Source organism: Nuphar pumila, chromosome 4 (assembly GCF_984573655.1).
Source record: "Nuphar pumila chromosome 4, dmNupPumi1.hap1.1, whole genome shotgun sequence".
NCBI classification, from domain to species: Eukaryota; Viridiplantae; Streptophyta; class Magnoliopsida; order Nymphaeales; family Nymphaeaceae; genus Nuphar; species Nuphar pumila.
In genome coordinates this window covers 123,901,645-123,919,594 of record NC_143252.1, presented here as the reverse complement: position 1 = coordinate 123,919,594, position 17,950 = coordinate 123,901,645, and the positions used below count along the sequence as shown (strand labels likewise).

At 41.8% G+C, this 17,950-nt stretch overlaps 1 protein-coding gene across 3 annotated transcripts in view; it reads right to left on the bottom strand.

Moving 5' to 3' along the window:
* Positions 1-13,041, bottom strand: part of LOC149840902 (putative E3 ubiquitin-protein ligase ARI8) — a 78,750-nt gene extending 65,709 nt beyond the window's left edge. For all 3 annotated transcript variants that reach the window (XM_090003443.1, XM_090003444.1, XM_090003446.1), the window contains exon 1: positions 12,623-13,041. In XM_090003443.1, the coding sequence (XP_089859569.1) occupies positions 12,623-12,784 (162 nt within the window). In that variant the 5' untranslated portion in view covers positions 12,785-13,041. The remainder of the gene's footprint in view (positions 1-12,622) is intronic.
* Positions 13,042-17,950: the final 4,909 nt, after the last annotated feature.

Sequence of the window (17,950 nt, the reverse complement as noted above, 5' to 3'; positions counted from 1 at the left end):
GATGTCTGACTAATGTCATGACACAGATATGTAATTAAATCTAAAGGTCACGGTGACAGCTTGTAAACAAGATCGGGTTACGGCAGAGTTGGGTGATGCAAAAAAAAAAAGGAATTTTTTTTGTGGAAGTGAAGAAAACCTATATTGATCAGTAGCAGTCTAGCAGATCTGAATGTCGAAATTTGTTGTCTTGCCATAAATCCTGTGTTGTGGGAAGCAGTTTTTTTATATATGAAGCTGTCGTGATTTCTGTGTCGTGGGATTTTTTTTTTGCTCATATCAGATCATAAACAAAATGATCTTATCTTTGGTCGTGAACTTGGATGTCGTGTTTGACACGGTTCTGGTTTTCTCAGATTTATTTTTCGGATCTGATCTATCATTGTTTCTGATGTGGGTTGAATAACCTTGTGTAGTCGTGAAATAGGCTGTTGTGTGATCGTGACAGCCTTGTGTGGACGTAAATTTGTTTCTAATGTTGGTTGAATAGCTTTGTGTGGTCGTGAAATTGGCTGACGCGTGATCATGAAATACGCTGCTCCTGTGTCAGCTGGTGTGTGGTTGATGAACATCCCATATTCTAATTCTGAGTGAGCAAGAGAGTGAATCTGATTTTTTTTCTGGTTTATTGCAGCAGTATTAGCATCAAATATCTCTCATACCTTGTTAGTATTATTCATTACGGGTGAAGCTCCGAAATTTGATTCAAAAAATAAGACTATTGGGGAATATAAGTGATGCAGCCTTCAAAGGGCTGTGATAAGAGCAGTGAAGACACGGCTTGTCGCTGCGCACTCCAGTTCTCGCGTAACCTTGATGAAGGCTGGGCTGGCACGACTGTGTATAGTCGGATGTTGAACAGGCTTAAAAGCAATAAATCTCACCCAAATGGTGAGTTGAAACTTATTTTATTAAATACCCAATGTCACTGGCAGATTGTTGATAAACAAGTTGAATAAAAAATGTAAACAACGAACTGTAATGAAAAAAGAACGAATGACAGGGAAAAGGAAAACAAGGCTGCTGAGAAAAGAAAAATAAACTGTAGTGATTCTCCAAAGACCCCTCTCACGCAGCCCTAAGTCGTGCTTTTTAAAGATGGTCACTGGATCCGGACCCGGACCCAGACCCGAGAAGGCTTCAATTCGGGACTGGATCGGTGTTGAGCCGGGTCTTCCCTTTTCTGGAGTAGGTGCGCGTTATCTTCCTGCATCGAGTCAACTCACCTGGGATCGGACCCCGCTGCTGGGTCCGATCGTCCATTCCAACTGGTGGGTCAGGTTCCCTGGCCGTGATAGGGTCACATGGTACTGGTACTGGTACATTCTCCCCTGGTTGGGAAGAAGTCGGCTCCAACGACTTATTGTCTCCACAGTAAGCATATAGATCAGACACATTGAAAATCGGGGAAATGTTCCAATCGTGAGGCAGTTCTATGAGGTAGGCATTCGAACCTAAACGTCGTAGGACCTGGAAGGGACCATATTTCTTAGGACTCAGTTTATTATAAGTGCCCACAGGAAAACGCTCAGGACGCAGGTAAACCCAAACAAACTGACCAACTTGAAACTGAATGTCGCGACGACCTTGGTCAACGAAGGCTTTGTACGCTTCGTAAATCTCAATGAGTTTGGCCCGGACTTGCCTATGTATATCACGCATGTATTCAACGGCATCAAAGAAGTCTGGGGCGGGGTCAGGGAGATTGGACACTGGAGCTAGATCGACGACATGAGTGGGTGACCGACCATAAACCACTTAAAAAGGAGACTTGCCCGTGGACCTATTGATGGAACTATTATACGCAAACTCGGCTTGAGGCAAGACTAGATCCCAGGTTTTAATTCCTAAGGTGTGGTTCACAACTTCGGTTTGGCCATCAGTCTGGGGGTGGTACGCGCTACTGAACTGAAGCTTGGTCTTCAATAAAACCCATAACGATTTCCAAAAGTGGCTCATAAAACGCGTGTCACGATCAGAGGCGATTGTGTGGGGTAGACCATGGAAGCGAGCGACGTCCTTGAAATAATAGGACGCTACTAAAGAGGCATCGGTGGTTCGCTTACACGGGACAAAAATAGCCATTTTGAAGAACCGATCAACAACGACTAAAATTGAATCAAAACGACGTGGCGTTCTTGGGAGGCCCATGATAAAATCCATGGATACGTGCTCCCACGACCGTTCAGGAATGGGTAACGGAGTATACAGACCATTGTTCTGACGATGACCCTTGGACACTTGACACACATGACACCCTTGGATGAACTTGACAACATCTTTGCGCATTTTGGGCCAAAAGTATCGTTCATCTAACAGAGCGAACATCTAATCATGCCTGAAATGCCCTACTAACCCTCCTTCATGTAATTCAGAAATCAACTGAAGCCTAAGGGAGAAATCGGGCACACATAATTTGTTCCTACGGAAGAGGTAACCATTATGAATACTAAAACGGGGGTCGAGGGTGCGATCTGAAAAGATGCACCCCTCCCAGACTTGTTGAAAATCCGAGTCCGTGGGATATAATTCTTTGCACTGTTCGAACCCAACAACCTGCACTGACATGGTCATCAGGAGGTTGTTCTTCCTACTAAGAGCGTCAGCCACCTTGTTCAGGGTACCAGATTGATGGCGAATTGAAAAGGTGTACTCTTGCAAGAAGCTGACCCACTTAGCATGACGAGCACTCAACTTCTTTTGACTATTCAGATACTTCAATGCCTCATGGTCCGTGTACAAGACAAATTCCTTATAAATGAGATAATGTCTCCAATAACGAAGGGCTTGTACAACGGCATAAAACTCAACATCATAAGTGGAATACTGACACCTGGCATGCATCAACTTCTCACTAAAGAAGGCAACAGGTCTGCGATTCTGACTCAAGACTGCGCCAATTCCCACCTTGGAGGCATCGCACTCAACCTCAAAGACTGCACTAAAATCAGGAAGGGCTAAGACAGGGGCACTGGTCATTTTCTCTTTGATGATCATAAAGGCTTTTCCCGCAGCAGGCGTCCATTGAAAACTAGTACCCTTGAGGCACTCCGTGATGGGGGCCATGAGGGTGCTGAAGTTTCTCACGAAACGTCGGTAAAAAATGGCTAATCCGTGAAAACTACGGATCTCTCCAATAGTCTTTGGGATAGGCCAATCGACAATCGCACGAACTTTCGCGCGGTCTGCCTCAACTCCATCAGATGACACAATAAAGCCTAGGAATAGAATACGACGTCATGAACTCACACTTCTTCGCATTGACATACAATTTTTCTCTCCTTAAAATTTCTAAGACCTGACGCACGTGACTCAAATGGTCAGACAAAGATGAACTATAAATCAAAATATCATCAAAATATACCACGACAAACTTTCCTATACAAGGGCGTAGCACTTGAGTCATCATATTCATGAAAGTACTTGGGGCATTGGATAGTCCAAATGGCATGACTAACCACTTATACAACCCATCACGTGTCTTGAATGTCGTTTTCCACTCATCCCCCTCTCGGATACGAATCTGGTGATACCCACTTTTTAAATCATTTTTGGAGAAAATGGAAGCACCAATCAACATATCGAACATATCATCCAAACGAGGGATGGGAAAACGGTATTTGACAGTGATACGGTTTATGGCTCGACTATCTACACACATGCGCATGGACCCATCTTTCTTAGGGGTGAGCAAGGCGGGTACCGCTCAAGGGCTCACGCTTTCACGTATAAAGCCCTTTTGCAGTAACTCCTGGACCTGTCTCAACAACTCGGCATGCTCGGAAGGGTTCATACGATATGCGAGGAGATTGGGGAGACTCGACCCTGGCACAAAATCAATAGCATGTTGCACGACACGCATGGAAGGAAGACCATCTGGAAGGTCATTTGGCATAATGTCGCTAAACTCTTCAATAAGGGGTTTGATGTCCGTAGGAACTGGTAACGACGTACTCACTGAGGGTTTAGCCACCACAGCATAACAATAATCATCCTCCTGACACTGGTTCAAGAAAGACCGGTAGGATAGTCCGGCCAGCCGGGGAACTCGCTCAGGCTTATCTACCGTGGGAAACCCCGTCTCCTTGATGTGGAGAAGGATTATCTTATGACCCTTAAAGATGAACGAGTACGTGTTCCTACGGCCATCATGAATGGTTTTGCGATCAAACTGCCAAGGACGTCCCAACAGGATGTGACACGCACTCATAGGGGCTACATCACACCACACCTCGTCGTGGTAGTGCTCCCCCATGGAGAATCGGACTAAACAACGCTGGGTGATGGGAACCTGATTTCCTTTCTTGAACCACGCCATCTTGTAGGGGTGAGACAGTTTCTCGGTTCTCAGATTCAAGGTAGACACAACACTCTCGGACACCATGTTCTCACAAGCACCGGTGTCGATAATAACATCACATGCGTGACCCTCACAGTTGCATCGGGTTCTAAAGATGTTGTTTTGTAGCCATTCGGCAGGGGTCGACTCTCGGGGTGCTGTCAAAACATGGCGGATGGATAATAGATTATCGACATTGTCGTCGAACTCTACGACTTCCCTCTCATCCTCCTCATCGACCAAAGACTCACTCTCGGATGCTGACTCCACAATACCTTCGACGAGATGGGTGTTTTTGCCCACAGTGGGGCACCTAGACGCGACATGCCCTAGCTCCTGACACCTAAAACAACGGATGGTAGACTCACTTGGTTTGGTTTTAGACCGGGTATTGAATATGAGTCCGGATGGGTCAGGTCTACTAACTTCTGCTCTAGGGGTAGACTTTGAGTCCTCCTTCCTAGGGGAGCTCGCTCCCCTGGTTGGAAAACTCGACTTGAGTCGACTGGACTGTTCACTACGGGAGGTCCTATATTTCTGCCTCCGTTTCAACTTTTCCTCGACGTTCATGGCATAACTGTTGGCCTGATCTAATGTCTCAACCGTGATACAACTAAAGTCGTCAGAAATAACAGGACGGAGACCAGAGATATACCTCGTGACCTGTTGGCGGGCAGTTTCCTCGATCTGCACCCGTAGAGAAAGACGATGGAACTCGGCAGTGTACTCCGCCACAGTACGAGTGCCTTGACGCAGGGTTAGATACTCCTTGTAGGCTCTCTCAACATGATCTAAAGGCACGAATTTTGATTGCATCAATCTTTGCATCTCCTCCCACGACTGTATACGCTCTAGCCCCTGCCGCTCCCTCGATTGTTGCAGCTCCACCCACCATGTCTGTGCTAATCCTTTCAACCGAGTAGACGCTAAAGAGACACGACGGTGCTCGGCTACGGTGTGGTAGTCAAAGAAAAACTGCACGGCATAAGACCAGTCGAAGAACTGCTCTGCGTCGAACCGACCTGCAAACTCCGGAAGGTCTAGTTTCACCCCATAAGTGGAGGGATGCTCCACTACTCTCTGTTGACGAGCCTCCACCATTCCTGCAGGATACTCGCTCCAGAACGCGTTGTCGTCCCACGCTGCTTCATTGTCCTTTATGCAGTACTGCTCGCCTGGATGCTGGTGCTGACAAACTCCACCGAGGGGTGGTCGACGCTCAGGTCGCGCCGCTCCCTGCTGAAATTGTCGCGGTCGGGTTTGCCCGCGGGCAGGGGCCGTCTGTGGTTGTCGTTGTGGCACTGGTATGTAAGGGGGTCCTACTAAAGGTGGGGGGTTGTGTTGGGTCTCTGGCTCTAAGTGGGTAGGAAAGGGGTAGTAAGGGTTTGGGTTATGATAAGGGTGTAGGGTCGGGCGAGGTACTGGGTTTTAGATCGGGAAGGGGTTATTGGGTTGGTTAGAGTTCGGGTATCTAGTTGGGTTGGGGTAGGACTGGGATGGTTCACCCGACTGGATATGGATCGGGCCTAATCCTAAACTACTCGTCAGACCCAGAATTGGGTAGGTCGGATCGGGGATTGAGTTGTGGGGATAAAAGGTTTTGTTCGAACTCGATCCACTGTCCATATGAGTATGGGTATGGTTTTGACCCCGCTCAAGATCAAGCTGGAGTTCCGTCCGGGTCCGATACAAGTTCGGGTCGGTATGGGATCCATTTTGGGGTTCAAAAATCACGGGTTGGGTCGGGTTCGGAGCGAACTGCGAACCAAACCCAACTGGGTAGGCTGGGTATGGGGCTGCCAGACCCGGACCCACTCCTGAGAACCCAAAGGGTGGTCCTCGGTAATCGGGTCTGGACCCGAATAAAATAATCTCCTGACCGGTCCCTGAGGGTTCAGGTCCGGACCACAGGGGATCGGTCCCCTTAGTCTTCGAGCTGCCGGCAACCACAACCCCGCGCACAGGTGCCGGGAGGGTTGACAGACCCTTCCCTGCACGGGCAAACGCTGGCACACCCACTGCCTGATTCGACGTCAAACTCGGGTCATGCAGGCCAGGTCCAGCCTGCATTCCCAAGTGTGTGGGTCGATGCCAGGCCTGCGGGTTTGCGCCAGTGAGGGGAGGATCTCCAAAAGGCCCCGGGGTCGGCTGCATCGCAGTCGCACCAAAGTTCAGGGGGGGCATACCTTGCTGACGCGCCTCTCGACAGACAGTCCGGCGCAGGCCTTCCCCAAAACCCTCCTAAGATACCGCAGGCTGAGGACCCACTTGGGCTGGGTCGATCATTGCAGCTGTGAGGATACCAGCATCGCCCACGGTGGTATCCACTGGTTGGGTCGTTGCTGGGTTCGATCCTACGGTCGATTCGATGGCAACGAGTCGACAGTCAATCCCATCCATCTTTTTTGTGATTCCAGCCATCTCTCTGTTCATGCGCAGCATATTTTCCTGCATCTTTGTCATCATCTCCATCATGCGCATCATTGGGTCCTCGGTAGCGACTTTTTCCCATTCCTTGCCGCGTGCCGGGTCGTCCCTCGCCTCTTGAGCCATGCGGCTGCTGAAGGAGGAGGCTTGGGCTCTGATACCAAGTTGATGCAGCCTTCAAAGGGCTGTGATAAGAGCAGTGAAGACACGGCTTGTCGATGCGCACTCCAGTTCTCGCGTAACCTTGATGAAGGCTGGGCTGGCACGACTGTGTATAGTCGGATGTTGAACAGGCTTAAAAGCAATAAATCTCACCCAAATGGTGAGTTGAAACTTATTTTATTAAATACCCAATGTCACTGGCAGATTGTTGATAAACAAGTTGAATAAAAAATGTAAACAACGAACTGTAATGAAAAAAGAACGAATGACAGGGAAAAAGAAAACAAGGCTGCTGAGAAAAGAAAAATAAACTGTAGTGATTCTCCAAAGACCCCTCTCACGCAGCCCTAAGTCGTGCTTTTTAAAGATGGTCACTGGATCCGGGTCCGGACCCGGACCCAGACCTAGACCCAAGAAGGCTTTTCAATTCGGGACTGGATCGGTGCTGAGCTGGGTCTTCCCTTTTCTGGAGTAGGTGTGCGTTATCTTCCTGCATCGAGCCAACTCACTTGGGGTCGGACCCTGCTGCTGGGTCCGATGGTCCATTCCAACTGGTGGGTCGGGTTCCCTGGCCGTGCCAGGGTCACATGGTACTGGTACTGGTACCACCTGCCCTGCATCAATAAGGCATTTGCAAATCCCTTCTCGTATGGTTCTTCTGTGACATTGAATGAAACAAACTATGCCAGGTGGTCCAGAAATTTTATGATGTCGGTATCTGGACATCGTAGAAAACATATTTTGTTGAAAACTGAACCAAATGAAAAAGTGGAAAAATATATTACTTGGGACGAAGATAATGACATTGTTATGTCATGGATCATGAATAGTGTCGAACCTCATATTGCAGATGGTCTAATTTACTATAATACAACCAAACAGATATGGGATAATCTTCGAGATACGTACTCACAAGAGACTAATGTGAGTCGTATCCTGCAAGTTGAACAGGAGATATAATTTGCAGCAAGGAGATCAAACCTTGGCCCAGTATTATGCCTCCGTCAAAGCAGCGTTTGAAAGACTCAATGCTCATAGGCCTCTTTGTTGTTCGAAGCAAAAGGATCATCAAGAACAGACTATGGTTGCTCGGTTTCTCACAGGTTTATCTTCATAATTCTCTGTTGCAAAAGTCCAAATGTTGACTAGATCTGATGTAACTACTCTTGTTGATGCATACAATCGTTTGAGTAGACTTGTGATTTCTCTTCCACAATCTCATCCTATGTCCCAGTCATCTGCTCTAGCTGTCCCATCTGGTTATGGACGTTGAAATATTCAGAATATTAGAGGATGAGGTCGTGGAAGAGGTATGGGAGGCAGAGGCAAACTTCAATGTACTTTCTGTGGAAAATCTGGACATTTAGAAGATCGTTGCTGGGATAAGCATGGACGGCCAACCTCTTCTGCATCAAAGCCTAATGTTCCAAAAGCTAATGTTACAACACTAGAGGTAGCAAATGCAAATGATAATTCTTCTGCAAGTGACAGTATCACTCTTAGTCGAGCAGAATATGATGAGTTGATAGCTTGTCGTCCTTCAAGCTCCTCTTCTCCTGTAGATGGTGTGGCCTACTCAACAGGGGATCATCTTCATCTAAATGATAGTAAGTGGATTATTAACTCTGGTGCATCCAGACATCTGTGCGGAAATTCGCTTTTCTTTTCAGATCTAAAGGATATTATTGTTTATCGTGGAATCTCATTAGCAGATGGGAGTTCCTCATGAGTTGTTGGTCAGGGAAATATTTTTATATCTTCTTTCTTGCAGTTGAAAAATGTTTTTCATGCTCCCTCATTTCCTCAAAGTTTACTCTCTGTGAGTTGTCTTACCAAAGAACTAAACTGTAGAGTGATATTTGACCCGGTGGGTTGTCATTTTCAGGATTTGTTGACAGGGAAGAAGATTGGTGGAGGCTACGAAGAAAATGGAGTCTACTACCTACATCATCCAGTGGGCAATGTTTATGTTGTAATAGATCACTCATTCAGTCATGTTCAGTGTCATCGTCGTCTTGGTCATCCTTCATTGTCAAAGCTTCGTTATGTCTTTCCTCAAATTCCGTCTACTACGTCATTTCAGTGTGAAGCATGTCAGTTGAGCAAGCATCATCGGAGTTCGTTCCCTTCTAGTCAGAGTCAGTCCAGTCATAAGGTCTTTGAACTTCTTCATGCAGATGTATGGGGTCCTAGTAAGATTCCTACCAGAACTCAGTGTCGATATTATCTTGTTATTGTTGATGATTTTTCTAAGTTGTTTTGGGTATTCTTAATAAAAGAAAGATCTAAAGTTTCCAGTATTATCAAATCATTAATTCTTGAAATAAAAACTTATTTTGAATCTGTTGTCAAGATTGTTCGCACTGATAATGCTCTTGAGTTCAAAACCAAAGCCTTGTTGCAATTTTATCAAGACCATGGCATTCAACCCCAAACCACTTGTGCCTATTCTTCTCAACAAAATGGTATGGCTGAACGAAAACACAAGCAGCTCCTTGATGTAGCACGTACCCTTATGATTCAATCTACTGTTCCTGCTTTATATTGGGGTGATGCGGTTATCACTGCTTGTTATCTGATCAACCGCATGCCTTCATCTTCCGTGGGAGATCAAATTCCGCTACATATCCTAAATCCTAATGCTCCACTTTTCTCTTTCTCACCCAAAGTATTTGGGTGTGTCTGTTTTGTGCATAAACTTGGACCTGACCATGATAAATTAGTTGCTCAAGCAACAAAATGTATGTTTATAGGTTATCCAAAAATCAAAAGGGGTATCGATGTTATGATCCGATTTCTCGGCGAGAGTATGTCAGTGCGGATGTATCTTTCTTGGAGTTCATTCCATATTATTCTAGTACTGGTACTCAGATGCAAGTTGATCTAGATGATTCTTTTCTACTTCATGTACCTCCTTTTGCTTTAGAATATGTGGCCCAATTACCGGACCAAACTCTATCTTCCTCACGGATTCATAATCCTCCATTGGTATATGTGCGTAGAGCTCCACCTCCTCCCGTGCCTTCATCTTCTTCTCCTGAGGTAAGTGCTACTGACAACAGTGACATTCATGTTGATGATAACAGGCCAATCGCTCTACGAAAAGGGACACGACAATATACCTTATATCCTATATCTCATTTTGTGTTCGATGCCAGAATTGGAAGTCAGATGAAAGCATTTATTTCAGCTTTATCTGCTGAAACTATTCCTCTGAACTATCAACAGGCAGAACTTGATAACAGGTGGAAGCAGGCTATGCAAGAAGAAATTGATGCTTTATTGTCTCAACATAATGCATGGGATCTAGTTGATTCCCCAGTGGATGCTGACATTGTTGGATGCAAATGGGTATATATCATAAAGTACAAATAAGATGGTTCAATTGAAAGATACAAGGCCAGATTAGTAGCAAAAGGGTATACTCAGGCATATGGTATTGATTTCTTTGAAACCTTGTCTCCTGTTGCATGGATGGGTACCATTCGTCTTGTTCTCTCCGTAGTTGTTCACCATGGATGGAGTTTGTGTCAACTAGATGTGAAAAATGCATTTATATATGGGGATCTGTCTGAGATAGTATACATGCAACAACCTCCTGGGTTCGAGGTTGAGGGGGAGTGTCAGAAGGTGTGCAGATTAAGAAAGGTGATATATGGTTTGAAACAAAGTCCTCGTGCATGGTTTCAAAAGTTGTTTGAAGTGATGTCAAGATTTGGCTTTAATAGGTCGGCGGCAGACCATACATTATTTATTAGGAAAACTAACTCAGGTCTAGTTGTTATGGTGGTATATGTGGATGACATCATCCTTACAGGAGATGATATGAAAGATATTGAACTACAAAGGCTCATCTTTAAAAACATTTTGTTACAAAAGACCTTGGTTCACTTAGATATTTTCTGAGTATAGAAGTCGTCAGGAGCCGTGAAGGGGTGGTTTTGTCTCAACGAAAGTACGTTCTTGACTTATTAAAAGAGACTGGAATGTTGGGAGCTAAACCAACAAATATTCCCATGGATCATAAAGTTCAGTTGTTTGCAGAGGAGTCAAAACCTGTTGATAGCAAAAGCTATCGCTCACTGGTAGGAAAGCTATTATATGTAATTGTGACCAGACCTGATATTGCTTTACGAGTAAGCAAGGTTAGCCAATTTATGGACAAACCAATTGAAGTACACTAGAATGCTGTAATAATGATACTCAGGTACTTAAAATCTTCTCCTGGAAAAGGGTTATTATTCAAGAAAGGTGAAACCCTGGAAATAGTGGCTTACTCTGATGCTGACTATGCGGGATCTGTAGTGGATAGAAAATTTACCACAAGATTCTGTGTGTTTATGAGAGATAACCATAATTTCATGGATAAGTAAGAAGCAAAATGTGGTTGTTAGGTCGTGTTGAATCAGAATATAGGGCTATGGCCCAAACAGCTACTGAATTAATGTGGGTTCGAACCGCACTAAATGATCTTCAGGTGAAGGTTTCATCTCCTATGATAATGATGTGTGATAACAAGGCAGCTACATATATAGTGAATAATTTTGTTTTTCATAAGAGGACAAAACATATTAAGGTTGATTGTCACTACGTAAGAGATATGGTTCAATGGTTCAAGCTGGTCATATCGCTACCAAATATCTAAAGTCGGAGGACCAAGTTGCAGATATTTTTACAAAGCCTCTTGCTAGACCCAGTTTCTCAAAATGTTGTGGCAAGCCGAGCATGATTGATATCTATACTCCAGCTTGAGGGGGAGTATTAAGATTTATTGACCTTTAGAGGTTTTAAGCTTTATTTTTCTTAAAAGAGGGTTATTTGATATTTTATATATAAGGAGGGACTTGTATGTAATTTTTCATTTAGGCTTTTCTCTATTTAACTTAGAGGAGATTAGCCCTAATGAGTGTTAACCTCTCTCTCTCTCTCTCTCTCTCTCTCTCTCTCTCTCTCTCTCTCTCTCTCTCTCTCTCTCTCTCTCTCTCTCTCTCTCCTGTGCACCTCATTGAAGTTTCCACAAGTTTTGATTTCACACTTACACAAGCGGCATCTACCACAGAACCACTTCATATTTCTACGTTTAGAACATCAAGAAACCCATAATACCCAGGTGGTGAAAAAACATCAGCCTCTACATAAACTCTAAAATTAATCCGTCGCATACCGTACTAGCGGATCAAAATTCAGAAAGCAACCACTACTCAATCATTAAGGTACGAAGTTTCCAACTCTCAAAGCATTTATTTAAAAGCCAACGAGAGTGTCCCGGATTCTTCTATCAAATCCTAATAACAGTAAGCACTAGAACGCACCATACTATTACAGTGATGGACAAAACATGTCCTAATTAACTAGAAGATCAAAGAGGAGTCGTATAGGATAAGAGATGGGGTTCTTTGCCACACATCAATAAGTTAATGGAAGCATTAGTCCACCGACCATAGTACAGCCATGCGAAAATTTTCAAATTTTACAAGAGAAACTCCAAATATTTATGAACAAAAGGGAAGAGTTCAATTATGTCGTCCAGGCCCAAATTAACAAAATTCAGCAACCGAGACCCCAAAAAACAAAACAAAAAAGGATAATTTTTTAGGGAGCATCGCTTCAATAAACGAACACTGTCTAATCGAAACAAGAAAATTCTGAAGAAAAAAAGGAAATCACAATTAATAATCGAAAGAAACCCTCTACCTGAGACCTACGGATTGCCGCAGCATCAGAATCATCGCTATCGTTGTCCAGGAACTCGTAGTCCGCCTCGCCGTCCTCGCTCGCCATCGCCGTGTCTTCACTGTAGAAGTCATCGAGGGACTCCACCTCCGTCTCGTCGTGAATGTCGTCCTCCGAATCCATCTACTCACCCCCTCCCGCGAAACGGAACCCAAAGCCCCAGAAATCCCCGAGAGAGGAGAACGTTCCCTCAAGTAGGGGGGCAAATCGGGAGAGAGAGGGATCGGAATCCGGAGGAGAGTGCGATGAATCCTGGGAAACAGAGAAAGAAGGGATCGATCGGAGGCAATGCGGAGGAATTCCCAGGGATTTGCAGAGATTCGACGGAAAACCGACGGGATCGCGGGGTTTTCCTTCTCTCCTGCCCCCTCCTTCCTCTCGTTGGCTCACGCGAGGACGCATTTATATGCAGTAAAAGTGGATTAGAGAATTACCAAGAAACCCCTATCATCTGGTACTGGTTGTTAGTAGGATAATTGGTCAGAAATTTTAATGTCAAGTCCTCAAAGGAAATGACGCCAACTACAAATATTGAGGCCTTTTTTACGAAACTCTCCTCATTTTAGTGTTCCAAACTGGAACGGCTTATTTTGTGGGTTTGCTTCTTGTCAAGGATCATTTTTTCCTTCGGAAATCTACCATTCTATATATGCCTTTTTTTTGTGTCCAGAGGAATTTTCTTCTCTGTGACGCATTTTTTTCCCGGTTAAAATGACTTGATTATCCAGTGTAATCACATCCATATTCATTTTAACTTTTATGATGGCTAATTTAACGTTAATAGTTGGTCTTTGAAAGGTAAATGCTCTAGCTGACCATAAAGAAGTTCCACATTTAAAACAAATCTAAAACCCTAAGTCACAAATTAAAAACACACAATTGAATGTGAGGGTGTTGCGTGTTCTTCCCGAAAATATCTTGGGACCCACAATAGTTCGTATGTTAATGTTAACTTAGATGATTTTTTAATAAAATAACATATAAAAAAGGTAGATATGTATTTGACAAAAATGTCCTCTCATAAAATAGATATTCATTTGACGAAAATATCCTCCCGTTAATAGTTTTGCATATTCTCGCAACTTTTATTATTGCCTGAATCGGAGCTCATCGAATCCTTCAAAGGGACATTGCCTTAGCTGAAGTTTGTGAAGCATATTTTCAAGAGGGCATCATTGCTAGAGTCTCTAAGAATCAGCCTCAGTCTGAAGAAAATAGTGCAGTGGGCTACCATTACTAATGAGCTCGTTTACTTGGAGATGATGTATCCTCAGTTGCACATAAAATCGGTTTGCAACAGTATATGAACTCGACGATAAACGTTGTGAATCACCCTTTGACAACGCACCATCTGCTATAACAAGAGCTTTCTTTGACGACACACTCTTTGTCGTCATCTGCTGTCGTCGGAGCACCCTTTGTCATCGCCTGCTGCCGTCGGAGCATCCTTTTCCATCGTCTATTGCAGTTGGAGCACCCTTTGTCGTCGTTTGCTCATGAAAAATAATTGAACTACCAGAAGAATCGGCATTCTGTCTATTATTCATCATGATACCAAGGTGCAAGCATCGAACTGAGTAGACAAAAAATAGTGATTTACAAAAAAGATAATAATGGCAGCGTCAAACTAAGTAGACAGAGAGCAACAATTTATAAAAGAGATCATATTAGAAAGTAGCGATTTACAATAGAAATCAGATCAGAGAGTAGCGATTTACAGTTAAAATCAAATCTGAAAGTAGCGATTTATAATATAAATCAGATCAGAGAGTAGCGATTTATATTAAAAATCTGATCAACGAGTAACAATTTATAATGAAAATTAGATCAAAAAGTATCGATTTACAGTAAAAATCAGATCAGAGAGTAGCGATTTAGAGTAAAAATCAGATCAGAGAGTAGCGATTTACAGTATAAATCAGACGAGAGAGTAGCGATTTACAGTGAAAATCAGATTAGAGAGTAGCGATTTACAATATAAATCAGATCAGAGAGTAGCGATTTACACTGAAAATCAGATCAGAAAGTAGCGATTTATAGTGAAAATCAGATCAAAAAGTAGCGATTTACAGTAGAAATCTAATGAAAGAGTAATAATTTACAGTAAAAATTAGATCAGAGAGTAGCAATTTACAGTAGAAATCAGATCATAAAGTAGCGATTTATAGTGAAAATCAGATCGAAAAGTAGCGATTTATAGTAGAAATCAGATCAGAGAGTAGCGATTTACAGTGAAAATCAGATTAAAGAGTATTGATTTACAGTAGAAATGAGATCAGAGAGTAGGGATTTCTACTGTAAATCGTTACTCTCTGATCTGATTTTCACTGTAAATCGCTACTTTCTAATCTAATTTCTACTATAAATCGTTACTCTGTGATCTGATTTTTATTATAAATCGCTACTCTATGATCTGATTTTCACTGTAAATCGCTACTCTCTGATTTGATTTTTACTGTAAATTGATACTCTCTGATCTGATTTCTACTGCAAATCTTTACTCTCTAATCTCATCTCTTTTATAAATTGTTGCTCTTTGATCTTATTTTCACTGTAAATCGCTACTCTCTGATCTGATTTCTACTGTAAATTGATACTCTCTTATCTGATTTCTACTATAAATCGCTACTCTCTTATCTGATTTCCACTGTAAATTGCTACTCTCTAATCTGATTTCCACTGTAAATCGCTACTCTCTGATATGATTTTTACTGTAAATCGCTACTCTCTAATCCATTTTTTACTGTAAATCGTTACTCTTTGATCTGATTTCTATTGTAACTCATTACTCTCTGATTTGATTTCTATTGTAAATCACTACTCTTTGATCTGATCTCTTTTGTTAATTGTTACTCTCTGTCTACTCAGTTTGACACTACCATCATTATCTCTTTTGTAAATCACTATTCTTTGTCTACTTAGTTTGACACTTGCACCCTGGTATCATGATGAATAATAGACAAAATGTTGATTCATCTGGTAGTTCAATTATTTTTCATGAGCAAACGACGACAAAGGGTGCTCCAACTGCAATAGACGATGGAAAAGGATGCTCTGACGGCAACAGACGATGACAAAGGGTGCTTCGACGGCAGCAGATGACGACAAAGAGTGTGTCGTCAAAGGGAGCTCCTATTACAGCAGATGGTGTGTTGTCAAAAGGTGATCCAAAACGTTTAGGGCAAAATATTGTGATGAGCTCCAGGTACAACAGAGGAGTTTACTACTTAAAGTGAAAACAAAACATTTGAACTTTAAAGAGTTAAAATCATCCTCTTTTTTCTGGATGGAGGATATTTTTGTCCATTTCTAGAATGGTCGTTTCATGGCGGGAATGGCGAGAAAGGGTGCTTAAGTCTTTACAACAACACCAGACTCCGATGCTAACTGATGCCGACACACATGGAGATACGAGCCCCACATGCTTACATATGTGGCGCTCATTCGAACCCCCAAAGATGCACATGCGTGTTCGGGGGGGCATATAACTTGCTTTGCAATTGAGTATCTCTTGCGATAAGGTTCAACCTAAGGGTGTTCTGATTCATATTGGATGGAACAACATTACACAACAAACAAAGTACGTATTATGTTAACAATTGTACTACATTCAGTGTTTGTTTGGATTTGACAAGAAGTTTTTTTTACTTATGTCAGCCGTATTGGTTTTTATACATGTTTATCATGGATTTTAGTCTAAGGTGTGGATTTTGGATCAATCTAAATACTAAAAAATATTTAAAATTTGAATAATTAAAAAAACAATAATTGATATTATTTATATATAAATTCTTTAATATATATCATAAAAATTTATAAACAAAATTATGGATTTTAACCCCAATTATGGATCTCAAATTGAATCCAAGTACCAAAAAATGTTTAAATTTTGGGTAATTTGAGAAGAAATAAAAAATTTATTTTTTATATATAAATGCAAAAAATATAAATAAATCATAAAATCCTAAAATATAAGAAAATAAATCATAAATAAACCAAAAAACCTAAACTATAAAAAAACAAATCATTAAGTCAAAGAAATCACAAATAAAACTGTAAAATTAAATATAAAAAGCTCTAATTCAAAAAATAATCAAAGAAAATCAAAGAAAAATAATCCTAATCAAATATAAAAAAATCCCTAATCAAAATATTTATCAAAATCTCTAATTAAAGAAACTTGATTCAAAACCTTAATCAAAGAAAATCAAAGAAGAAAAGCCATAATCAAATAAAAAAAAAGTTTTAATCAAATTAAATATCAAAAGCTCTAGTTAAAGATATTTGATTCAAAACCCTAATAAAAGAAAATCAAAGAAATAAAAACATAATCAAATCAAAAGAAAGCCCTAATCATATTAAATATCAAAAGCTCTACTTAAAAATATTTTTTGTCAATCAATTGAAAAAGGGTGACTTGATGCAAGGTACAATCTCTGTCACTTGCCTCATTTGACTGCAGAGCTACACATTCATTCATAACTTTTGATTTTACAAAACAACTTAGGGTACACATAGAGCCACTGAATCATACACTAGATGTAGATAATCCTATAGACTTTAATTCGATATGTGTGACCTATGTACCCGATATAAATATTGAATTAGAGAGCCATAGTCTACCTACTAATCTAATCATGCTCGACATGACTTAGTATGATGTGATATTGGGTATAGACAAGTTATACGAACACTATGCGTGTGTTATGTGACAAGAAGGAAAGAATGTATTGTCCTGACCTGGATGCCTTAGAATTGAGTTCAAACTCTCAAGATATATTTTGAGAAGTCGAGTCATCTCTATATTAAAGGCCCAAAAGTATATCAGTGTGACCATTATAGATCCAAAACTCTTACCGGTCAATGAGGTGGAGATTATCCAAGAATTTCCAAAAGTATTTACGAAAGATCTGCATGGACTTCCTCTAACATGAGAAGTAGAGTTCGTTACCAAACCGGTAGCAGAAAACTGCACATATTTTTAACATATCCTATCAGATGGCGCCAACTGAGCTTGAAGAATTGAAGAAACAACTGCAGGAGTTAAAGGGCAAAGGTTTCATACGACCTAGTGTATTACCTTGGAGTGCACCTGTATTGTTTGTAAAGAAGGATGGGTCGATGAGTCTATGCATTAACTATCAAATGTTAAATATGGCCACCATCAAGAACAAGTACCCACTGCCATATATTGAGGATTTGTTCGACCAATTGCAAAATGCAAAGTTGTTCTCAAAGATCGACCTCAAATTGAGATATCATCAACTTTGAGTCAAGGATGATGATATC